The sequence below is a fragment of the Myodes glareolus genome, chromosome 19 (assembly GCF_982192425.1).
Source record: "Myodes glareolus chromosome 19, mMyoGla1.1, whole genome shotgun sequence".
Classification (NCBI taxonomy): Eukaryota; Metazoa; Chordata; class Mammalia; order Rodentia; family Cricetidae; genus Myodes; species Myodes glareolus.
Window position 1 is genome coordinate 18,575,641 of NC_142044.1, and position 25,414 is coordinate 18,601,054.

Sequence of the window (25,414 nt, forward strand, 5' to 3'; positions counted from 1 at the left end):
ATTAAAGCTACTTTTCCTTCCAGGGTAGATGTTTTCCTGACCTGAAAATTGTTAGCCTTAAATTATGTCATAAATCTACAAAATTTTGTTATTACAAAGCATCTTCAAAATTTAATTAAACCATTATCTGATGAATGTCAAAGACCATACTTAGAAACTAAGAATTATTATTCCTATTTTATCAGTAGGAAATTGAGAACCAAAGAGATTCAGTGACCAGTATAAGATTGTAAAGTTAGACGGTGATAGAACAAGGATCAAGATTGCATGATTGAGTGAAATACCCACGCCAAAAAAAAAAAAATCTGTTTTCTGTGTACTAAGTATAAAATTTAAAACATAAGAAACAATAGCTGGACATGGTGGTGCACACTTTTAATTCCAGCACTCTGGTGGCCAAGACAGGCAGACGTCTGAGTTCCAGAATAGCCAGTCTATACAGAGAAACAAAAAAACAAACAAAAATCACGAGAAACAGACAGCTGTTCCTCTCGTTAAGTCTAGGCCATCTACCTCTGTTACTGGTACCGGTGTTTATACTAGAATGGGACTCTTAGAATCAAGTGTAGCTGAGAGTTTTCTCTCTTGGTACACCTTGAAAAATAGTGTCTGTTTATAAAAGTTAATAAGCATAAATAATTTCTTTGGTCAGAGGATTTGCCTAAGATATTCTGTTAAAGAGAGTTATTTCCTTTCTGGAATATGGCTGATCATAGTTTTGAAAATCTATCGAGAAAGCACTGAAGGGCTGCCTAACTTTCTAGTTGTGAAACCTAAGCTATTTCTCCTTTCGCATTTATATTTGAAGCACTGGGACCTAACAGGGTTTCATGGATAAAGTAAAACAATACATAAAAGGTTCATGGTGGGAGCTGGAGAGATGGCTCAGTGGTTAAGAGCACTGCCTGCTCTTCCAAAGGTCCTGAGTTCAATTCCCAGCAACCACATGGTGGCTCACAACCATCTGTAATGGGGTCTGGTGCCCTCTTCTGGTATGCAGGCACACACACAGACAGAATATTGTATACATAATAAATAAATAAATAAATAAATAAATAAGGTTCATAGTGTCTGGTAAAGCAGAAACATAAATAAAAGCTCAGCAAACTGTCGCAACGCTCCAGTAAGCCACGAGGATGGGTCTTTTTAGAGCCCTAGGGAAGACTAATGGGAGTATTTCCTTTGGAAAGAGTAGAGAGGAGCAGATGCTCATGTTTGTAATCCCAGCCCTTGGGAGGCTAAGACAAGGGAATCATGAGTTTGATGTCAACCTGGGCTCTAAAGCAAGATTCTATCTGAAACATCATATTTTAATCTGTCTCTTAAAATGGGACTGCGATGGTTTTATTTACCAATAATTGGACTTTGCGAAGTGCTAAATGTTCTACTTTTATTGTGCCCAGTAAGGGTCAGAACCCAGTCTTCAGGAAGCTCAAGTAATATTCCTAGCAGCAAGTGTTGCGGTCTGTGCTGACCTTTCCTGCAGGTTGCTACAGTTAATGCTGTCCTAGTCCTTGGGTCAAGGTACACAGACAAGAGTGCCTGTATGTTACAGAAGGGAAACTCAAAGAGACTTCAAAATATCTATTCGACCATGAAAGACACAACCTCTGAATTGCAGTTACGCGCGGACGTGTACCAACTAAAAATGAGAATGGATGACGACAATCCATTTTTATGATCATTTTAGACCGGTTCTGCCATTCGAATGTGTTTAACTCCACTCTCCAGAAAGTTTACTGTACTGCTTCATTGTGTCAAGTGAACGGCTGTTGTTTTATGAGACATCTTTGCAGGCCAGTCTGGTTCAAACGCACCATCCTCCTGCCTCATTTTCTGGAGTTCTGGGAACACAGGCGAGTCACACCACGCCTCGAAAGATGCAGTTGTTTTAAAACACACCCTAAAATCTAGACTGACCTTGCCTGCTTGCAGGGGACCAGGTTCCTCACTCCTCCTAGTTGCCTTCTAGATGGAAAAGGAAGGCACGCTCAGATTATCTGAAAATAAATCTGGAAAAATGACGCAAGGCAACGAACGACCTGCCTGAAGCATCTTTCATGCACCAGGTGTGGGCAGGTGCTAGCTACAATTATTGTAAGAAGGGATTAAGAGCACTTAGTTAGGAAATCACAGGAATGAAGCCAGATTCTTAGTCCTTTTCCACCCCAGGTCAAGACGCTTTTCTGAGTCCACCATAAGGTAGGCTGTAACCAGAGAAAGTGGTCAGGCAGAGTGGAATGTCCTTTCATTATTTGAGTTTATGATTCTCATTTTTATTCTCTGCAACTCGGCTATGGAAAGTACAGTAAAAATGCAAACTTCTCCAGCATGACTTTGGAAGTAAAAAAAGAAATATAAAAGGAGAGAAACACTCAGCCTCCCGAAGAAATACTCAGCTCACTGCTCCGCCCAGATGTTTATGTTTTCCTCCTTGGCCCCGCCCCGGACCACGAGCGAGCCCAGGCCACGCCCCCATGCCGAAGTTCCAGGGCTGGACTCGCCGAAATCTCCAGCTTGCCCGCAGGGATTCCCTCACGAGCCAATCGCCTGTGAGCCACGGGACCGCCAGGAACAAAGATGGCCGGGGCGGCCTCGGCGAGGGCAGACTGATCCGAAAGCCAGGCACCCGGCGGGACAGCAAAGGCAGAGTAGCAGCAGCTGCGCGGTCGGGAGCATGGAGGAGGGCAGCAGCGGCGGCAGCGGTGGCAGCGACAGCAACCCCGGCGGCAGTGGTGGGGCGCATCAGAGAGAGCTGGAACGCATGGCTGAAGTCCTCGTCACCGGGGAGCAGCTCCGGTAAGGAGAGGCGCTCAGTCGGTGGGCTCCCCGGTTGCCCTGCTCGTGGTGCCTGCCGCGGTCCGGAGAGCACTCGCGATCTGGCTGGTGGCAGGCTATTTGCGTTTGGCGCGGGTACCGTTGCTGACGCCTGGGTTGGTTGGTTTGGGGGCGCGAGTGCTTTGGCGGCTACAACCCCGGGACTGGCAGCCTCAGGAAGGCTGCAGGGACCGATGCCGGGAGCGCATGGTGCAGGCTGCGCCCTAGCTGGGCTTCTGCAGCCCTGCGTCCCGCGGACTCGCCACCCCTCAGTGCGCGCGGTCTCCTTGCCAGGTTTCCCTAATGCCAGCTTAGCCTGCTCGGTCCGAAAAGAAGGATTGGATCGGACACCAGTCCCTGAACTTCCAGATAAAAGGCACTAGCTCCACAGCTGCCTTCATTTCAGCTTTTCTTGTTGCTAGCAAGACATGCTTTTCTTCCTTGAGCCCCAATTTACTTATATGTAAATCTGGGCGGATCTCTGCGAGTGAGTCTCTTGAAGGGTTGCTCTAAACGCTCTTCTTGGAGAACCTTTCCGAGCCCTTTACCTATCCCTTAATTGGCACATTATCAGTTGTCATTTGGGTCCGCAAGGGGGCGTGAAAGTACCTTGTTCAGAGCCCACGTTTGGGATCCTGGAGTTGGCCGGTCGCCCAGCACTTTTCCTAGAATTATCACTTGCCCAATCTCATAAATCCAGGAACCCGCACAAGCTCCAGAGCTCCCTCGCCATTCCCACCGCTTCCTGTTCCTTTTTCTTGGGCTTATGCTTAAGACTTGTGCTTCCGCAGCTGCCGATACTGTGGTCATAAAGCAGATTGCCAGTTAAAATGAATCCGGCTCTGTGGCATTTCTGTCAAAACTTGACCATGAACGAGCCCCTGGTCCAACCAGAAATAGGTGCGCTACTTTCCCCCACTTCTTGGCTTGATTTTTTTTTTCCCGGCCATTTTTTCAGTTTCTAAATGATTATTTCAAGACTCGAAGGAGAATTTTGTAAAGGTCCCTGGAGGTCTGATAAACCACTGGGCTTTGCAGGACTCAGTTTGAGGAAGTAGCTGTTCAAAGTCAGGATGCTAGTCTAGCGTGACAGAAGGAAAATCACGCATTGTGCTTCCTTGTTGAATTTCAAGTGTGTGGCCAAAATGAAAGGAAATTAAAAACCTGTTTTCCTTCATCAAGAGTATTTAATAATATTAATATGAGTATTAAATACAATGATGTAAAGCTTTTCTAATTTACTCTGATTTTCTTAATAGTGTAATGCAGCCTATGGCTGCATTGCTGTTTGAGAAAGGCTTCCATTGGATGGGAGTCCTTACTTTGCATTTCTTTTACAAACGTTATTGTGTCCCCAAATCACTTTCTCTTTCAAGATGCTGCCCCTTAAATGTACCTTCCTTGACTCCCCAGAGTGCTTCCAGGCTTTCCCGCCACAGTTATGCAGACCAAAGGGCAATTAGGCTCTGACTCTGGAGTTAGATCTGAGTTTGGAATTCTTCCTTTTCTTTTCTTTCTCTCTCTCTCTCTCTCTCTCTCTCTCTCTCTCTCTCTCTCTCTCTCTCTCTCCCTCTCTCCCTTTCTTCCTTTTCTTTTTTTTCCTTTTCTTTCTTTCTTTTTTTTTGTTTTTTCAAGATAGGGTTTTGTAACAACCCTAGCTGTCCTGGAACTAGCTCTTGTAGACCAGGCTGGCCTTGAACTCACAGACTGGGTTTGAATTTCTGTTCCTCTGCCAGGTAGCCAAGTGTAACCATGACTTTGTTTTGAGAAGGGCTTTGAACCCGAGTGAATCCTGGCCTTACCCTTTACTTAGGGAGAATAGGGCCTTAGACAAGTTATTTAGGTAAGAAGGATGAGTAACAATGGAATTTACCTTGCAGTGTTAATTACGAGGATTATGTGGAGTTAATGCTTACACCACTGTTAATACTCACCTTGTGATCATTAGCCAGTGTAGCTGAGCTTGGCCAAATGAACGTATTTATTTGTCTGAGCCATTTCCTCATCTGTAAGGTGGCCCTGAAGATGGAAACATTTCTTGGGGTGCTTTTGAGAATCTGACCCCCGGGCTTCCTGTATCAGTGAACAACTTGCAAGGGCTTGCTGGAATGTAAGTGAGCTACTGGTCTCTCTGCGCCAGCACTTTTGTCTTCCACACTTGGTAGGATGTGTCCAGAAGGTCTGGGTAATTGTTAAGAGCACAGGATGTCAGCAGACTGCTCCGGGTTTTCTTTTTTCTGCCTCCACCTTGTATTGCTTCTCTGACTTTGGAACAATTGACTTCCTCTCTTGCCTCAGTTTCCTCTTTAGAGAAGGGAGATTTAAAAGACAATTCTGTGTCAGTTTGGGAAGGGCTGAGATGTCACATCCAAATTTGAGTATGATGGCATGCACCTGCAATCCCAGCACTTGGGATGGGGACCAGAGAATTGTAAGTCTGCAGTTAGCCTGGCCTACATAGTAAGTGCTAGGCCAGCAAGGTCCCGTCTTTAAAAAAAAAAAAAAAAGGAAATAAAGCAAAAAAATTATGAACAAATATTAACCATTTAAATTTGGAAAATTCAATTTCACCTTATTCTAACTATTTTAAAGCAATTAAAGAAATCTTGCTGGGCACATGCCTTTAATCCCAGCACTCGGGAGGTAGCGACAAGTGAATCTCTATGAGTTCCAGCCCAGCCTGGTCTACAGAGTGAGTTCTAGGACAGCGCTGGTTACACAGAGAAACCCTCTCTCTAAACACCAAAAAAGAAAAAAAGGAAAAAAAAAGAAGAAGAAATATTATCGTGTGTGGCCAGGGGCAGGGGTCATGTGTACCACTGTGCCAATGTAGAGGTCAAAGAACAGATTTCAGGAGTCCTTTCTTCCGTGTTTACATAAGTTCCCAGATCAAATTCAGGTTGCCAGGAGTTCCCAGCAAGCCCCTTCACCTACTGAGCCATCTCTCAGCCCCACCATCGTGGCTCGTGTCTGTAATCCCAGCCCTTCTGGGGTCAGAGGCAGTAAGGTTAGGCGGTCCAAGTCCTTGGATACATAGTGCGGTTTGAGGCCAGCCTGGGTGGGCTTGTGGGACCCACTCTCAAAACAAAGTTACATCAACTTAGAATTTAATGATGCAAGTGGCTGTGTGCCTGTTTAATTAATGGAGGGGCAGGTGTCTGGCCGTCCTCACCGTCACTGCCAGAATGGATTCTTCTCTTCCAACCGCGAGATCTCGCATGAGTCCTGATGAGATCTCGCGTGAGTCCTCATCTCGCGTGAGTCCTGATGTTTGGTGGTGACCAGGCTTTCTGCCTCCGATTGCTTTGCACCCACTGCAGGTTACCCTTGCTTTGTCTTTGGACTGCTCCATTGCTTCGTGGTCGTCATGGTGAGGAGCAGGTGATGAGAAACGAGGAAATCCAAGGGGAAGGGTGCGAGAGAAGTTTCGTTTCCAGCTTGATTTATGTTCAACTTCTTTTCCATTTTTTGGAGACGTACATCCATAGCCCCGTCTGGCCTAGAACTTATGGCAGTCCTTCTGCCTCAGCCTCCCAAGTTCTGGGATGACAGGTGGGAAGCTACCACACCTACCTCCTTTTCTTTTCTGTTTTGGAACCTGTCCTCTAGGGTAAGGCCGTGAACCCCAGCACCATTCCCTGTAGAATGGGGTACGATTCCCCCAACATCAGATTGTGTTGTTGGCTAAAGTGAGGTCCAACATGGAAACAGCTGTGTACAATAATGCGCTGAGTTGGGAAGAGTGTTTTGATCATCGTGAACTCCAGCTGCAGAGCCGAGGGCTGGCTGCATGGGGCTGACACTTTCTAGCAGTTGGTGTGTAAGGACCCCAGGAGTCACCCCGCACCTACTCTGCTTTCTTTTCCACTAGGACCTTTTTCTAATTCTCTTCATGCTTCTCCCTCATCTCAAAAGAATTCGCTCCCTTGCCCAGATCTTTTTTTTTAATTGTTTGAGAGTTTTATACATGCACAATATATGTTTTGATCAGATCCACCCCCACGTCTCCCCTTCAGCTCTCCCGTAGGTCCCCCGTGTTTTCTTCTCGATTTCGAGTATGCTTTTTAAAACCGTGTCCACTTAATACTGCCAGTATTTGCATGGGTGTAGAGAGATCTACTAGAGCTTGGATTGTCCCCCAGGGGCTGCATCGCTGAAGAAAACGGGTGTCTCCCTTTCCAGGCAGCTGTACATTGACAATAATTCCTCAGCTGGGGGTAGGGGTGGGTTGTGAGCCGCTCTCCCATCCTTGGTGGGATTTCTTAGTAGCTTGAGCTTGTGTGGGTCTTGTCCAGTCGTCTCTGCTGTGAGCTCTTGAGCGAATGGGCCTGCTCGTCTCGAAAAGACTCTTGCAGCTGTTACCCTCTTCCTCTGCCTCTTACAGCCTTTCTGCCCTCTCTTCCTCCATGCTTCCTGAACCATGGTGGGATTCAGGTTTGGAGTGTAGGGCTGAGCACACCACAGTCTCTTATTCTCACATCAATTGGTTGTGAGTCTGTGTATCGATCACCATCTCCTGTCAGAATCTCCGGGGAAGGTTCAGAGCTGCATTAATATATGTGTATGAAGATGAGTCCCTTAGAGGGTATTTTAATCCTCTGTCCTTTTAGCAGAATAACAGCAGGTCTTCTGTAGGACTTAGAATCTACCCACTCTGTTCTCAGCTCAAACACCAGGCTTGGGTTCTGCTTGATGGATCATCTTTGCCTTGCCCAATTGTTTTCCAGGTTTTTGCGTCTTAAAGATGCACTGGGAGCCAGGTGTGGTGGGGCATGCCCACCATTCCAGCACTTGAGAGGTGATGGAGGGAGGTGACAATATAGTGATCAAGTACATCATAGGAAGTGAGAGGGATGAAGCTGAGAGGACCAGAGAAAGCATGCCTAGAATGGAGGTAGAGGAGAAAAAAGGAACCATTACTCCTTTCTGAGAAATTGGATAGTTGTACAGTTTACAAAGCTGTAGCTGTATGGCTATCCTCCGTGAGACACTAACACTTAAAAAACTGTGTTTTATCATTAAGTGTGTGTGTGTGCATGTGAGTGCACGTGAGTGCACGTATGTGCAGGTGAGTGCCGATGATTGCGGAGGCCAAAAATGTTGAGTCCTCCTGGAATGGGTCTTATAAATGGTTGTGATCTGACTGAAGTGGGTGCTGGGAACCAAACTTGGGTCCTCTGCAAGAGCATCCATCACTCCTAAACCCTGAGGCATCTCCCTCCCCCCCTGAAAACTTTTGAATTGGCCAAAGAATGTACTAAAACTTATCACTAATTCAGAAATATGGCATTATTGACATGCATGAATGTGAAATCTGTAGTCATTTTAATGCAAAGATAAATTGCATGGGTTCCAGTGCCCCGAGCTTGGAATGGGTAGAGAAGATAATTAAGATTGTGCTGGGAAATTTGGACTTTGGTACTTTGGATTATGAAAGCAGTGGAATACTTTCATGGGCCATACAAGTAGGAGCATGGAAGACAGAGGCACTAAGAGTTATTTAAACTCTGGGGCACTCACATAGGAAGTTTCAGAAGAGAAGAATTTTAGTATGTTGCCTAGGGATTATTCTTGTGATGTTATATTTGGTGAAGAAAGTGGGTGTCTTTTGCTGTTGTCCAAAGAGTCTGCCCAAGGCTAAAGTGAAGAGTTTTAGATTAGACTATTAGGAGAAATCTCAAAGCAGCCTAATATACATAGACTCTGTCCTGTGGATATTAGTGGTAACTCTAGTGAAGGTTTATAATGAAAGGAGCAGGCCAAGCAAAGTAAGTTATAAAAAGTAAATTTTTGAGGAGAAAAAGCACCGGGAAGTAGAATGGAGCTAAATTCTGTGTTCAAGGAGATAAGTGGATTAAGAAATAGAATATAGGGAGTGGTGACTTCAGGGCAAGATCCCACCTCACTAAATTTCCAACTTGTGAAAAGGAACTAAAGAAAATCTTAGAGCTGGGTGTGGTGGGGGTACAGCTTTGATCCCAGCACCTGGAAGGCATAGGAAGGCAAAGGCTGGCAGATCTCTTGAGGTTGAGGCCAGCCTGGTCTACAGACCAAGTTTCAGGACAGCCAAGCTTAGGCAGTGAAAGACAGAAAGCTGGTGAAGACGTAACTGAAAAAGGAAACCCATGTTCCAGCTCCAACAAGCTGCAGAACTTGGCTTTAGAGTTAAGATAGAAGAAAAGAGTTTTGGAGTGAAGCCACCGAGAGAGGAAAGGCATGTGTCAGGGGTGTCCCGAATGGAGGCCTCGTAGACTACGAGGCCATTGTGTGAAGCTGTGAAGTTGAAGCCTGGGTTGCCTTGGAGAACCCAAGATGTTAGAGATGCCAGAGTCATGGGATACCTGCCGAGGAGAGCTGCTAACAGGGAGTGGAACCAGCCCAAGAGAAAGAAGTGTGTTTCAGTGAACAAGGCTGAACAGCGTAGAGATCTGAAGAGCGTTTTGCCATCAGACATGGAGGTGCACAGTTTGGGGTCTGCCCAGCGGGCTTTCGATGTTGCTTTGGTCCAGTATTTCCTCACTACGCTCCTCCCTTCCCTGCATTTTGGAATGGTAGTGGATATCCTGTGCCATTATATGTTGGATGTATGTGATCTGTGTTTTGATTTTGACTTTCACAGGTGATTACAGTTAAGAGATTGCATGACTTTTGGACTTTACAACATTGCTGTTATAGACTATGGAACTTTTGAAGTAGAACTAAATGAATTTTGCATTATGATGTTGTTACAAGCTTAAGAGAGCAGAACATGGTAGTTTAAATGTAATTGACTCCATAATTTCACAGGGAGTGACACTATTGGGGGTGTGGCTTTTTGGGGGTGGGTATGGACTTATTGGAAGAAGTACATCACTGTAGGGGTGGGCTTTGAGGTTACCTATGCTCAGGATACTGCCCAGTGTCCTCCAACTTCCCGTTACGGGCAACATATAGGACTCAGCTACTAACACTCTGTCTACCTGCATGCTGCCATGCTCCTCATCCTGATGATAAGGGACTGAACCTCTGAAACTGCAAGGGAGCCACCCCAGTTAAATGTTTTCTTTATAAGAGGTTCCGTGGTCCTGTGGTCTCTGCACAGCAATAAGAGCCCTAACTAAGACAATGTCGCAAACTTCTCTTTTATCTGGAGCAAGCACGTGCCATCACTAATGACTATTTCCACTGTGTGATTCACTGCACAGTGGGTTTTAGCCAAGCCGTAGGCAGTTGTAGTTCTTTTAAACTGTGTGATGTACTTGCCTTTTTCCCCCCCTGTAACAGACTGCTTTCCTAAACTCTTACCATCTTGCTGTTGCCTACACACACACACACACACACACACACACACACACACACACACACACCCTGATCACTGCATGGTCCTCCTAAGTTTGCTTTCCTTTATTCCTTTATTCCTTTCTTTGAGACAGGATCTCACCATGTATTTCAGACTGACCTTAAACCCCATAATCTTCTCTGCTTAACCTCCAGAATCAGAATCCTGAGATACCTGACTGTGTGCAGAAGGATAGAGCCAAAGAGAATGTTCAAATAGCTCAAATAAGAGAAGTGGGAATTAGAGCACACAGACTCGGAAAAAGAGAAAGGCTTGTGACCTTATCATATCAACCGTGATCCTGTACAACAAGAACTAGCCTGTGATCTCATTTAGATTCCCCAGTAGCACTTTCAGAGGTAGCTTCAGAACCTAGCAAAGACACATGCATGGGTATTGCAAAGACATTCAAGTCGACTCCTGAGCATCCACAGGCATGTCCTAAGGGCCTTTCAAATCTATTGAGTTTGGAACCCAAGGAACCTTCAGCTTCCTTAGAACCTTCAGAAGGTCCCAGAGGAACCCTTAGAGGTAACCACAGCCTTAACACTTAGCTCTCCTGGACACAGTAGCAGAACGAAAGCCAGTAGGCTGTAGCAAAGACATAACTGGGAGTTGTGGCACACACCTTTAATCCTAATACTTGGGAGGCAGAGGCACGTGGATCTCTGTGAATTCCAGACCAGCCTGGTTACAGAGTAAAACCTTGTTTCAAAAACAATTAAATGTATAGTCAGGAAGACACCGTTTGGAGTCACTGTGTAGATGACAATGAGGCAGGACCTGGAGACACGTGTCCACTCTGCTGCCTGTAGCTGACTGATGCCTTTTCCAGAGACCTTTTCAGTAAACAAAGTTGGGATTCTTCACTTTGCGACAAAAATGGACTTCAGGACAAGATAGTGTGAAACAGAATTGGAGTTTATTCGTAAGAGATTTTGATACTGGTTTAAGCATGGAAACTAATAGCAGGAGAGGCCCTTAGGAAGGATAATACACACCCAAGAACATAGTTGTAGGATTCTCAGGAGCTAGCTTGAGTGTCTTCGTAATAGGAAGAATAGTTAGTATACACCCAAGAATTTAGCTGTGGGATTCTCAGGAAGCAGCTTGAGGATCTAAGCAATAACTATATATGTGACTTTGGTGGGTTCTGAAGTCACGTCTGAAAGTGTGGCTAAGGAAAGTGAGATCAGGGGCTGGTTCCTGGTGTGCATTGTGTGGGATTTACAGCTGATAAGGCCAACCTAGCTCACAAGGGTTGCAGAGGAAGTAAAGTATTTGTACTGTAAACAAAAGTCTGCTTTATGGTCTGTTTCTAGTTTGTGAGGTTCCCTGAAAATTGTAGGTTTACATCCGGGAAAGGAGTAAGACCATGCCTAAGGTGAGAAACTAGTCCAGGCCATAAACAGGGTCGCTTGCAATTTTAGCAGTCTTGTTTGAAATCTCTCTACAAAGAAAAGGAATGTTCTCCTAAGTAGGCAATTTTTACAGGAACTTTTGTCAACTGTGCAAGAATATCTCAGCTGATGAGATAGTTAGGGAGACCAACGGATAAGGGGCTCCTTGCTCTTGCTTTGTTCCCTCGGTTTTTCCTGGCCCTATTACCAGTCTCAATTGCACAGGTGCCAAAAGTAGTATGTTTAATTGCTGTCAGGTGAAAAGCTTTTCCAACCTGCCGACAGACGCTTTTCTGGGTCTCATCTCATAAGTTAGCTGTGAGCGCCAGGAGCACAATTCTGGTACAGTAGAAGACCCTCAGCATAGATTCCTTTCTTATGAGGAAGGAGAGCATGCGGAAGAACTTTGTGATGTACAGGACCACATGAAAGGGGAGATAAACTAGTAATAGTCAATGAAAATTCAAGAGGTTGTACCCCTTTGTGCTGTTGTTTTAAACTTTTACTTTGTGTGTGTGAAAGAGAAAGAGAAAGAGAGAGAGAGAGAGAGAGAGAGAGAGAGAGAGAGAGAACCATTGAGTGCATGTTGAAGTTAGAGAACGACTTTTGGGCATTGGTATGGGTTCCAATGATGCATGGCAAATACATTACCTGCTGAGCCATCTTTCTGGCTTTGTAGTTGTTTTTGTGTGTACTTTTAAAACATAAAATTAAAAAATGGGCATTAAGGTGGGCGGTGGTGAGGCATGCTTTTAATTCCAGCACTTGGGAGGCAGAGAAGTAGGCAGATCTCTGAGTTCCAGGCCAATCTGGTCTACAGAGTGAGTTCCAGGACAACCAGGACTACATAGAAAAATCTTGTCTCAGAAAACCAAAAATAAATGAATAAATAGATAATTAAAAATGGGAGTTAGAGAGGTGGTTCAGCAGTGAAGTACACTGGCTGCTCTTCCAGAAGACCTGGGTTCAGTTCCTAGCACCCACATAGTGGCTCACAATTGTCTGTAACTCCAGTCCCAGGGAATCTGATGCTTTCTTCTGACCTATGTGTACATGCCTGGTGCCCAAACATGTGTGCACACAAAACACACAAACATATAAAACTAGGTTAAATTAAAAAAAAATAATGACTTGGTGGGATGGGAAGATGGCTCAGTCAGTGAAGGGCTTGTCATGCAAGCATGGGGACCTGAGGTTGGATCCCAGCACCCAGGTAAAATGCCATGCACTCGGAGAGGAGGCTCCTTGGGTCTGGCTGAACAGCCACTCAAATTAGTGGGCTCCAAATTCACCTCTGTCTGGAGAAATTAGGTTGAAGAGGCCTTGAACCAGACCAGTGACTCACTGCAATGAACATTTGCAAGTGAGGCTGATTGCACAGATGGGTCTGCTGTGTGACACACCGCAGCTCCCAACGCCAGTAAGACCAATGAAGAGGTGTGGGAGAGGCAGGAAGGATGGAGGGGTGAAGAGATGTTTTGTTTGTTTGGTTTGGTTTTAATTTTTCTTTTGAGGGACTGCTTCAAGGGTGGGGGTGGATATGGGGAATGCTGTTAGATGAACAGAATTGGGGTGCATGATGTGAAATTTTCGAAGAATTACTAAAGAAATTATGTTTAGGGGCTGGAGAGATGGCTCAGAGGTTAAGAGTGCTGACTGCTTCTCCAGGGGTCCTGAGTTCAATTCCCGGCAGCCACATGGTGGCTCACAGCCATCTGTAATGAGATCTGATACCCTCTTCTGGTGTACAAGAAAACATGCTGTATATAACCAATAAATAAATCTTTAAAAAATTATGTTTAAAAAAAGAAAAAGAAGTAACTGAGTAAGAATATTTATAATTGACTTTTGGGCCAGGTGGTGGTGGCGCACGCCTTTAATCTCAGCACTCGGGAGGCAGAGGCAGGCGGATCTCTGTGAGTTCAAGGCCAGCCTGGTCTACAAGAGCTAGTTCCAGGACAGGCACCAAAAACTACAGAGAAACCCTGTCTCAAAAATCAAAAAAAAAAAAATTGACTTTTGGCCTATATAGAGATGCACAGACATGGGCAGGTATACCTACAGACAGACAGACAGACAGACAGACATGCACGCACGCACACACACATACACACACGTGCACACACATACACACGTGCACACACACACACATATGCACACACAGGCGTGCTGCACACACGAGTCAAGTGGGCCAAATATGTAGTTTAGTGGAGGAGTACTTTTCTAGTATCTATGAGACTCTGGCTTCAATTGATAGTCCTGGATAGAAAAAAGGCTTGAATGTTAATTGTTTATGAATGCTATATTTGTGGTTACTTTTCTTACAGGCCAGTTCTGATCTTTAATGGGCTGCTATGAGTTTTACAATCAATAAACACAAAGAAAAGTTAGACTTCAGAAGATGAAGGAAGATCCCTATGATTTCTAGTACTCATTTGGGTCAGAAGATTTTTGTTTGTTTGTTTCATTTTGGTTTTTTTCCTAATCAGTCATAGGTGTTGAATTTCTGTGAGTTTAGTGACTCAGAAACGAGGAAGTAGCAAAAGAACTTCTCTCCTTAGTGGGCACATTTTTTTTTTTCTGGTTTCCTCATTTGCTCCCAGATCTGAGATCCTTAATCACACTTGGAAGTCTGTGTCAGTGACTCATTCTGTTGGTCATTGGCTAGTCCGGGGACATAGTGGAGACAGAGAGGGCTCAGTGGAACAGGCAACTTGCTGGCAAGCGTCGCCTTGGTATTAGGAGGGACAACTAGAGCTGGTCTCATTGGGGTCCTCACACTCTTTGTAATGCCATAGAGCCCCAAGTCACTCCGGCCTGCACGAAATCATTTTTGTTCATCTGTACCTTTAAAAAGCCTTTTTAGGATTGGAGAGGAAAGGTGAGGTGCAACCTGAATGCCTCACTGGAGCGAGGAACAAGATAAAATCTCAGGTTTGGGATGCCAGCCTGGCTTCAGACTGGGGAAGCCCCTGGCAGCTACAGAGCAGGTAGTTGGTAGCACTGGGAAAGGCTCCGATCTGCCCCCCACCACCCTAGACCCACAGAATGGTACTCTTGGTTCCGAAATTTGTTATGGTCCTGTTCTCTTGCTATCTACAGACTTCTGATTCTGATATTTCCCTAGAAACTTTCTTTATTGAGAAATTAAATTTATCTGTTAAATTCACAGAGGGATACATTCTTCAGAGGATTGGGATTTTTATGATCGGGGAATGGCAAATATCATTTAATGTGTGGATGGGTACCCAGTAAATATTGATCGTTCAATATGTATAGTGGTACAGTCCTGTAATTCCAACAGTTGGGATGTATACATTTGCAATGGTAAAAAGAAAACTGTGCCATTTCCCGAGGGGCCTGCAGGCCACAGGGGGCAGCAGGTCTTAAGCAGGGAGCCATGCAGGTGGGAGACCTTGGCGATCAGCCAGTCCCAAGAGGCCCAGCGGCAGGTGAGAGACAGAGGGATAGGGAAAGGGGGGAAGGGGAAAAGGGGGAAAAGCAGAGAAAGGGAAAGGAAGAGAGAGAGAGAGAGGGAGAGAGGGAGAGAAGGGGGGGGTGGAGAGGAGGAGAGGAAGGAGCCAGGGCAGCAGCTACCTCTTCAGAAGAGAGAGGGAAAGGAAGAAGGTCTCAGGCTGGAAGTGGAAGGAAGATCCTGCTTGCTTCAGTGAAGGGGGAGTGGGCAGAGCTTGTTTCTTAAAGTGACAGGACAGACCATTACACTATTACTATTATTATCTATTATTATTGGGCTGGAGAGATAGCTCAGTAGTCAGTAGTTAGGGGCACATACATTTGCATAGGGCCTGAGTTTGGTTTCCAGTACCCATGTTGGGCAGCTCAGATCCACCAAAAATTCCAGTTCCACATGATTTGACATCTCCTTCCGAGAACAACTACCTTCAATGTGCACATACCTACACAGAGACACAATGCAGTCCCATAGTTTTTTAAGAAAATTATTTTTATTAAGATAAATCTTAAAAATAATATTTCAGCATAACTCAATAAATTGGAAAGCTGAGAAATACTGATGCTGAGTTATTCAAAACCTAAACAGTGGAAAAACAGAGGATGCGAACAGATATTTTTGTTGTTCTGTTTCATTCATTCATTCATTTTTGAGACAGAGTCTTCATAGCCTGCCGGCCTGACTTCCTCTCCTAGGATTTTAGGTGTGTATCATCTCACAGCCTCTGGGCATTTGTGGTAAGGAAGGATGCAAGGAATCCAGTCTTCTAGCACGGAGAAAAGGAGAAAGTAGCTGCGAAGGAGACTCTTGCAGGGCAAAGGGGTCAGGGGAAGTTCAGCTCACAGCCAATAACCTAGGCTCCACACTGTGGGAAAGCAGGCCAGTGGTGGCCTTCAGGGTCTGGGCGATCCTGATATTGAAGTCGTCACGGCCTTCCAAGCTTGTGGCAATACTCTGGCACAGTGCCAATATCTTCATGGAATTTTCAGATGAATCTGGGACAAAATGTGATGGTAATCAATGTAGAGGAAGGGGGCAGAAGTATATGTTTCTTTTCAAAACTTTTCTCATGGCGTCCTGTTTGTGTGTGTCCCCCGCCAGTGCATATGTGTGTGCGTGTACATATTTACAAGTGTGTATGTGTGTGCACAGGCGTGTGAATGTGTGGGGACCCCAAGTGTTGATATCAGTGTCTTTCTCAGTCAGTGTTCACTTTCCATTCTGAGGCAGCATCTCTCACCGATCCCAGGAACTCGTCATTTTAGCTAGTCTAACTAGCCAGCTTGTGTCAGGGAATCTCTGTTACTGCTTTACGTTTACGAGAGGGATCCGTGCGGCCTGGATTTTGCGCAAGTCTGAACCGCGTTCCTCATACCTGCCTTGGAAGCACTTTATCCACGGATCAATGACTGCAGAGCCCTGCCACCTCCCCCGGTCCAGGTCTCTGTTCTTCTTGACAGTTTCTGAAGAAGGAGATATCGGAACACTGAACCCTGCAGCCATTGGCTGAAGAGAAATGACAGGGTCGGGTCCGAGTCTGTGCCCTGTGTGTATATTGTTATACACACAATATAATATAACGCAATATAACACAATTGTTACATCCGTGATTCTGTATAATAATTCAGTTATCTCTATTCTCAAACGGAAAGATCCAAGGCCTGAACGGTTTCCCTACATTTATACAGGTTATTCATATGAGAATTTGGGTTCTTGGATTTAAAATACAAGGCTCTCCCTGTGGCCGTTCTCAGTCTTATGACTGTGCATGTCACATTTGTACACTGAGTTTCCCCGAAACCGCCACATTGGTTTTGAGTATTCTGTTTGCCAATTGACTGACTAGGACTTTGATTCTCCAGAGTTGGAATGACCCAGAGCCAAAATTCTCTCCAGCTGCCTTTTGCCTCTTTACTAACTAGCCATTTATCACTAACGGCTTTATCTGCCCTAACACCCCTTTATCAGGTAAAACCTTTGGAATGTTTTAACGTAACAGCCAGCATCCACCAACCAAAAAGCTAAGAATGCCACGAGCTAGCATCTGAGACCTGTAGCACAGATTTCTGCACTTTGCGGTATCCTGCTGCCTACCTAATGTTCCAGCTAACACGTTCGTAAATGCATTGGTTCATGACTTTTGTTCAGTGACCGCAGAGGCTCATCTGACCTCTTTCATAATGAAACACATCATTCAGGATAAGCTGAACCCACATTGCCAGGCCATGGTACTCATATTTGGCTCATGATAAAGGATACCTTCCCCGCTTCATGGTGACGGTGCACGTCTTTAATCCCAACACTTGGGAGGCAGAGCCAGGCAGATCTCTGTGAGTTCTAGGCCAGCCTGGTCTACAAGAGCTAGTTCCAGGACAGGCTCCAAAGCAACACAGAGAAACCCTGTCTTGAAAAAACAAAAAACAAAACAAAACAAAAAAACAAAAAACCATACCTTCCCCATCTTTGAGCAGGGTATATAGTTCACAGCCATATGCATGTAGGGCATACCTTGTATTTAATTGATAATTCGTACGGGCTATATGCACTGTTTTCATAGATGAGGGGACATTGTGAGGCTTGGTTAGAATTCCTGTTCTGTTCCTCTTCCATTCTCTTGATTCTCCTCTTTGGGCATCAACTTTGTCTTCATGAAGGAGACCTCTTGCTGTCACACAGTGGCCACCAGCATAGACCCAGGCTGAAGACAGGACTGAATGCTATTAGCCACCAACACAAGCCTTGAACATTGATTTTTTTTTTTTTTTGACTCATTGTAACTCATGGACATTGGTATGGCTGTATCATGGTGAGGAGGATGCTGTTCTCTTGTCTACCTTAGCTCAGTCAGGATCTCTCTTGGGGACAGAGATGGGGTCATCCCCACCCACAACTTGCTAGGGCAAGTTAGGGGGATAATCCACCAAAGGTCTTTTGGGTTCAGTGATGACAAACCGGATGTCCCCCTGCCGCTCCCCCTACCCAGAGTATATAATGTGATTAAGGGAAAATTTAGGGAAAAATGCCTAGTGGGGACATGTGTCCAAGGAAGAAAGTAGCTGTAGAAAAGACAGAGGTTGGGATATATTGACATGACCTTTGGAACTGTCTGCTCTTAGTATCGTGCCTGCCCCCTCGGTACAGTGTTGCGGTGACAGCCTGTCCTGAGATGATACCCTCACTCTCTCTCCATCACCTCCACCCCCATCAGCCGCTAATGATTATGAAACTCTACCATTCATATGTGCTCAGTAAGAACAGTAAAATAAGCCAGAGTAGTGCACTTCTGTAATCCCAGGCCAAAAGTCATAAAATCAAGGCCACCCTGGGCTACACATTGACTATCAGGGCAGCAAAGGCTAGATAGCAAAACTCTCTCTCTACTCCTTCCCACACCCAAATAGAAGAAAAGCAAAGCTGTCAGTAGCGGGACAGAGGCTGCAATGGCTTTAGTCTGAGTGGCAAGGACCGATTTGTAACCCTTGAACTCTGATGTCTTTCTAAGAAATGCTTCCACCCAGAAAGACCGAGCCAAGGATCGGGTTATCTTTTTGTATGAAGCAAGGCTACTCAAGGAGCAATGAAGGCAGATACATGTGGACTTTCTGGAAAAGTCGACTGCGTGCTTTTCCTTGCATATTCTGGGGACAGGTCCTGCAGGTCAGCCATTTCACCTCATTTTGTCAAGTTCTTCCTTTCCATCTCTATAAATTAGAAATCAGAGATGACCTTTGACACCAGCATTCTTTTTCTTTTCTACGTTTAAAGAGATTTCAGTTTATGCCTAACTAACCGCACGCTGCAGCGACATTAGCGCGGGAACTTGGCCTCAGACTTTGTACCTCCTCATCATAAATGTAACTAAGAAATGACTCCGAGTAAAAGTGGTTTTATTCTCTGATAACTGTGAGTCTCACCTTTCCTTCTCTTTTTCATATGAGGCCCGTGTCTGCATTTCCCATGCCTTTCTCCTTCGGCGCTAACAACACAGCTGCGATAGAAGCGGCATAAACTTTCCTGTGCTGTGTTTACTACGAGGAGGAAATGGTGGAGAAACATCCACGAAATCTAAGAAGCGGGGCCGGGAGCCAGCACATTTGTTGAGTGTTCACCATTTGCTGACTTTGCACCAAAAGTGGCTTCAAGCCAAGAAGCCCGGTGTCGGCTAACGGAGGACTTTGTTGTAACTTACCATCGCATCTTTCCAGGGAGATGTACCAGTCAGGGGCAAAGATTCAATCGAAGCCACTAATCTCGGGCTATTGAGAAGGCCCGGTAGGTTAAAGCACTTATTTCCGTGTGGGAAGGAGAGAACCAACTCCTGCAAGTGTCCTCTGGTTGTCACATGTGCCCCACCCCTCAAAGAAGTTAATTAAGAAAAGAGAAATGGCTGTCCTAGTACACTAGGACTTGTGAGTCACTGCTTGTCCTGGAACAAAGCAGTTTTCTAATTTACATGCTTAATGAGCCCGAAGGACTCCCCCCTTAACCCCCTCCCCTGTTGTCTTCCTGCTAGCTGCATTTGGGGTGCTTATTTTGCTGCTAGATAATTTATTTTCCTTAAGGGGAGCACAGAGGAGAGGAAGTTGGTTTGGCGCCTCAGCACTTTCGAAAGAACGTTTTCCAAGGAAGACGTGGAACCAGTGAGGATTGGAGAGCCTCCGGCTGCTCTCATTTCTCCCATCCTGTCCTGATGACTCTGTATCCTCAGCTTCCCTGCTTGTGGCAAGACCTCAGAAGAGTGCTTAGGAAATGGGGTGCGATCTCCCAAAGCCCCCCTCTTCCTGGACGGCCTAACCCTTTCTCCCCTGGGTGCTGCTGGAACCTTTAGCCTCTGCCAGAGGAAATGTCTAATAGCCAGGACTTAGTTTTCTCCTCTTCTCTTTCTCCTCCTCCATTGGCCTTCCTTCTCCTCTATCTCCTCTTCCTCCTCTGACAGACTCTTAGGTAGTTCAGGCTGCTGTCCCAAGTGCTAGGATTACAGACCTACCCCACCATATGCAGTTCCTCAGGTTTTTTTACTCATGAGTGTCTATTTGTGGGGACTGTGTTGGGAGTGTTCCCAACACACATATTATATATATGTATTATATATATATATATAAATAACTATATATAACTATATATATATATTTAAATGTCTCCTGCTACCAGCATGAACAAAAGCTAATTCTGCTTGATATGGGATAGTCCCTCACATGTATTCAAGGTCAAGAAGGTGAAACTATTTTACTTTTGTCCATTATTTATATAGATGATTGTGCATCATTCCATTTTTGTAACTCTAATGACATCCTTGCTGTCCTAGAAATAGAGTAAAAATACAAATAGATGCTTGTTGGTTCATCCCTAGAGGAAACTGAAATTGCTTTTAGTTCTCCCGTCGTGAGAGTGCATTCTCTTGTTCCCTCCTTTAGAACTAGGGGACCACTGGGGCCCTGGGCTTGAATGCCTGCGCATTGCAGTTCGTGTCCGGAAGAGGAACTGAGGGCTTTTGTTTGAATGAGCTCCCTTCCTTGTCTTCAGTTTTGTATCCAACACGAAGGCACTTGGCAATTCTGGCAGGAGCCCCGTAACATTGCTTTCCCTTTTGGTGTTGTAGTCTGCCACCTCAGTTATGTTGTTGGAGCTGTTGAATATTGAGTACACAGACACCTACTTCAGAGGCAGCTGCTGATGGGACGTTAGTGAAGTCGTTACTGTTGAACTCTCGTGGTCTCTCGCTCCCGCAGCAGCCGTTAGAATACACAACTCGAATGCTGTCTGGGAAAGAAAGGGGAGGCGATGCTGCTTATTAACCGTGGTTAATAATAACATTGTCTCTACCAGTCCCCCCCCCCCGCCTTCCTCTCAGTCCTGTGGTAGCTGTTTGTGCTACACTTAAGAACATAAGCTGATGTTTAGACAGCACCCTGTAATGTAGGAAAGATTTTACATGCGTTATCCTATGCGCTCTGTCCCCATTGAGCCTATGGATCCTTGGTCTTGTTCACTGAGAAAGAGGATTGTGAGCGATCAGCCAGATTCCCTCCTTGTTTAGCAGTTTTTGGAGACAGTGTCTCCTGTATCACAGGCTGGCCTACTGACTCACTATAAGAACGGTAAGAATGACCTTGAGCTTCTGATTCTCCAACTCCACCTGCTGAGGTTATAGCTGTCACTATAGCCACTATAGGCAGTTTCTCTGATGGCAGATTGGTCCCAGGGCCTCCTGCATGCTAGATAAACAACTTGCCCCTCACATCACATCCCCTGCCCAAGTTCTGCGATATTTTCTCATCCACTGTTATGTCTCAGTGTTCGGCATAAAGATGGGTGAGCGGCGAACATGAGATGCAAGTGTGCTAAGTGACAAAAATGAGTTTAACAGAAAGAGAGTGGGGGTGAAGAAGGAGTAGGAGAGAGACAGGGAGGGAGGGAAGGAGAGAGAGAGAGAGAGAGAGAAATGAGAACACACCATAGTCACAAAATTAGCATGAGTAGCAGAGCTCCTATTTAGGATTTTAAAATCCAGGTCCCTCATTCAACTTTGCTATGGCAGTGTTCTAATTGGCTGACTGAAGTTGTTTTTAGTGGTACTAAACCATCATAAATGAAATCCAGTTGAAGAAAGGTCTGATACATTGGTCTTTCACCATCTTTATAATTTTTGGAAACCATATTATTATTTTTGTGTTTATGGATGGGAGTTATGGAGGTCAGAGAGTAACTCGGTGGAATTGGTTCTTTCCTTCTACTGTATGCGGGTTCCAGGAACACGCTGAGGTTGTCAGGCTTGCATGGCAAGTGCCTTTACCTGTTAAGCCATCTTTCTGGTCCATTGCCTGCCATCTTTAACGACTGAGACTAAACAACCAAGGCTGGTAAATTTTCAGTGTGTAGCAGTTTTGCCTCTCAGCGCTAAATTTTAAACACAACTGGGGTTAGATTTTTGTCTGACATCCTAATATGAACATCCTTCTTTGTGTGGACACCTCTGCCTCTAAATCAGGGAGTGAGCTATCCTAAGTGGCCTTGTGTTGGGTATCATGGTGGTTCATGAGAACAACACTGTGTTAGCTGTGAGGACCCTGCCCTCAAGGAGCACGTGCTCAAAGGTCCCAGACAGAGGGTCTGGAGGTGCGTGTCTGGTGAGTTACAACCTAGCATGGTATTTTTTGCGCTGAAAGGGTGTCCTAGGTACTGTGGGAACCCTGGAAGGAAGGGACAGACTGCTCAGGAGAGAGGGACTGTAGAGACTTTCCCAGGAGGGGACAACTCAACTAGCTTGCTAGGAGTTTACCAGGAGCACACTGGGGAATGGCGAGACAGTTGAAGTAGAGACAAGAGCAGGAGTAAAGGCTTGTGTGAGTGTATGACATGCCATGCTCAGGGTCTTGTGGTCCAGGGGTTTTCCAGGGCTTTTGTTTACTGATTCCTAACTAAAAATATGCTGATACAGATTCCCTTCAAAATAGGCAGATTAAGTTAATAGCTTTGGTCAGGCACTATTCCAGTGTAGTACAGATTCAATACCCTTCACAAAAAGAGAAATAGTTAAATCTTCAGGATAATATAAATCAGTAATTAAATAAATATTTTCTTGCGGTTTCCAAAGGTTGGTCCTAGATTTTTCTTTTATCACATTTTTTCCTTCCTTCCTTCCTTCCTTCCTTCCTTCCTTCCTTCCTTCCTTCCTTCCTTCCTTTCTTTCTTTCTTCCTTCTTCCCTCCCTTCCCCCCTTCCTTCCTTTTTTTTTTTTTTGTTTTTTACTTTGTTTTTTGAGACAGGGTCCCACTTTGTAGCCCTGGCTGTCCTGGAATTCACTATGTAGACCTGGCTGGCCTGGAAATTAGAGCTCCGTCTGCCTCTGCCTCCTGAGTGCTGGGAGTAAAGGCGTGTGCCGTCACACCAGGCTGGATCTCACACTTTATTATCATGTCTGTGTTTTTCACATCCAGGTGTCATGCTCATTTGTGTGCGGGTGTGCCTGTGACAGCACACGTGTGGAAGCCAGAGAACAGTTTTCACGAGCCGGTTCTCCTTTCACTACATGAGTTCTGGGGACTGAACTCACATTGTCAGGCTTGACAGCAAGCGCTTTTACCTGCTGAGCCATCTCTCCAACCCTCTAGGTCACAATTTAGACCCTAAATCCTATGACAGTGCAGATCAGCCTCACTGTAGTGCCGCCTGTCTTACTGTGTCTGGTGTTGTCTTTCTTTCTTTCTTCCTTCTTTTTTTTTTTTTTTTGGAAAGACCCTTCTAGGTTTTCTCAGGGTCCTTTGCATGGCTTCTTGTTAGGTGGTCAAGTCCCTCATAAAACTCTCCTGGTCTCCTGAGCTCATGTTGATACTCATTGGGGACAGTCATATTTCTATCACTTGTCGCTTGTGCAAGGAGCTGATGAAAGGGACACTGTGATGCGCTTGGCACAGAGAAAAGGCCACTCGAGCTGGTGAATAGCCTTGCATAAGCAGGAAGACAGAATGAGGCTATTCTTCCCTCCCACTGTTGCTCTTACTGGGAAGGCTAACAACATCAAAAGCAGATTTGTTTCTGTTGATCTCTGAATCTTTGGGTGGGTGATGTAATGACAGAACTGTCTTTTTCACATGGCAGCCAACAAGACACCAGGTTAGTGACAGCTTTCCACTGGTCGGTGGATCTGAATAAGCTGGAGAGCAGTGGGCTGGGCGAGCGTGCCTTCTTCTTGTATTGTATAATTCCATCACATTGCATCATGGGTTAATTGGAGGCACAGATTTCTTCACTAAGGGAACCTGGAGTGAGATGTCTAGAACACCCACTGACTTATGATTGATTAGCGAGCTGAATTTGGTCTGGGTTAGAGCTTCCTCGTCTATCACGGGTAACATGAAACATCAGGAGAAAGTTCGGGAAACTAGATGCAGTGTCGTTGGCAACAAAGAAGAAAATATGATGGCAGAAAACAGGAGAAGGAGAGATTGTTCTTATACTATGCAGAATCAGGGGTGAGAATGTAGCTCAGTGACATGGTGTTTGTCTACCATGCACAAGGCCCTGGGTTCAAATCCCAGCACCACATTAAAAAGGAAGGAAGACAACCTACAACAGTCAAGGAAGGATCGTAGAGTATTGTTTTTCCGAACACGGACATTGTTTACTTTTTCTTACCTACTAGATTATGTACAGCAGTTCATTATACCAACCACATACAAGCTATTATCCCCCTGTTGTCGCACTACAGCAAATGCTTGTGGTTTGGCTTTGCCACTTTCTGTTTGTTTGGGGATCGAACCGCAATCACGCGCATGTTAAACTGGTCCTCTGCCACTGAGCTACGTTCCCAGCTCCCCGGTGTTTGCTTTCTTTTGTTCAAGTTTATGTTTCAGTCTGGACAACTCTTATTCTGAACCAATTCCGCTTACTAGCTACCGCTCCTCCCTCAAAATAAGGAAATTGCTTTTGAGGTTAGTTCCTGGTCCCTGACTTTTGTTGCCTCATCCGCGGAAAAGCCACTCGTTTCATAAACGTGGGCTGATCTCCTGGCAGTCTTAAGTTTCTGGGAACAACAAATGAGTTAACTGATCAGAATCCTTCAGGGCAGCTGTACCTGTGATACCAACAAAGAGTCACCAAGGACGAGACCGCCCCCCCCCCCCAAGCTAAAACAGGTGTCTGAATGTCACTGAGGAGCCAGGACAGCCTGCCGAGTCCCAGAGCAAAAGTATTATTTCTTTCTGGTGTGTAGTTTAAGGTTTTGTCCTGCTGGTCTTGCATATAATAAAACAAACATGTCTAAAAGATCCTGGAGATGTGTGCAGTAGTGAGGTGATGTTCAATTGAGAAAAGCCTCTCAAGTGCCCATTAGAATCTTAATGATTTCCCCGAGTCCCTGTCCAGCTAGCCGCCTTTGCCTCTGCTAGCCTAATTAACAGTGTGCCTTTTTACACCTCGCCAAATGCCACCCCAGTCCAAATGACAGCTGTCAGGAGAATGTGACTGAGAGCTGATGAGATTTTGCTTAGCTATCTTTAGAAGATACTGTCTTTGGCTTAATGGGTGCCGTGTTTGAAAAGTAGCCACAGGTGGTTGGAGCCCTGCTAGGCCTTCTTGGGGGCTCTAAATAGTTCTTGGTAAGTTTTCAGATTCTTTATGTAATCACCAAGAGGCATCTACTCAGCCACCATCACTTAGTAGAGAATTATAGAGAAAGTGGAATGTGTGGTTTGTGCTTGCAAAACAATAGAGAGCTCATGAAAGACCCGAGTGTACAGAAACACACACAGAGAGGCAACTATGCAGAAGTGCACTCTGTGTGTGTGTGTGTGTCTGTCTGTCTGTCTGTCTCTCTCTCTCTCTCTGTGTGTGTGTGTGTGTGTGTGTGTTGAGACAGGGTCTTATGTAGCCTAGGTTGGTTTTGAACTTAGGTGGTAACGGGATAAG

General features: G+C 45.3%; 1 protein-coding gene across 1 annotated transcript in view; it reads left to right on the top strand.

Annotated features, from left to right (window-relative positions):
- Nucleotides 1–2,532: 2,532 nt before the first annotated feature.
- Nucleotides 2,533–25,414, top strand: part of Deptor (DEP domain containing MTOR interacting protein) — a 145,110-nt gene continuing 122,228 nt past the window's right edge. Inside the window, exon 1 of the mRNA XM_048457142.3 lies at nucleotides 2,533–2,799. Coding sequence (XP_048313099.1) covers nucleotides 2,678–2,799 — 122 coding nt within the window. The 5' untranslated portion in view covers nucleotides 2,533–2,677. The remainder of the gene's footprint in view (nucleotides 2,800–25,414) is intronic.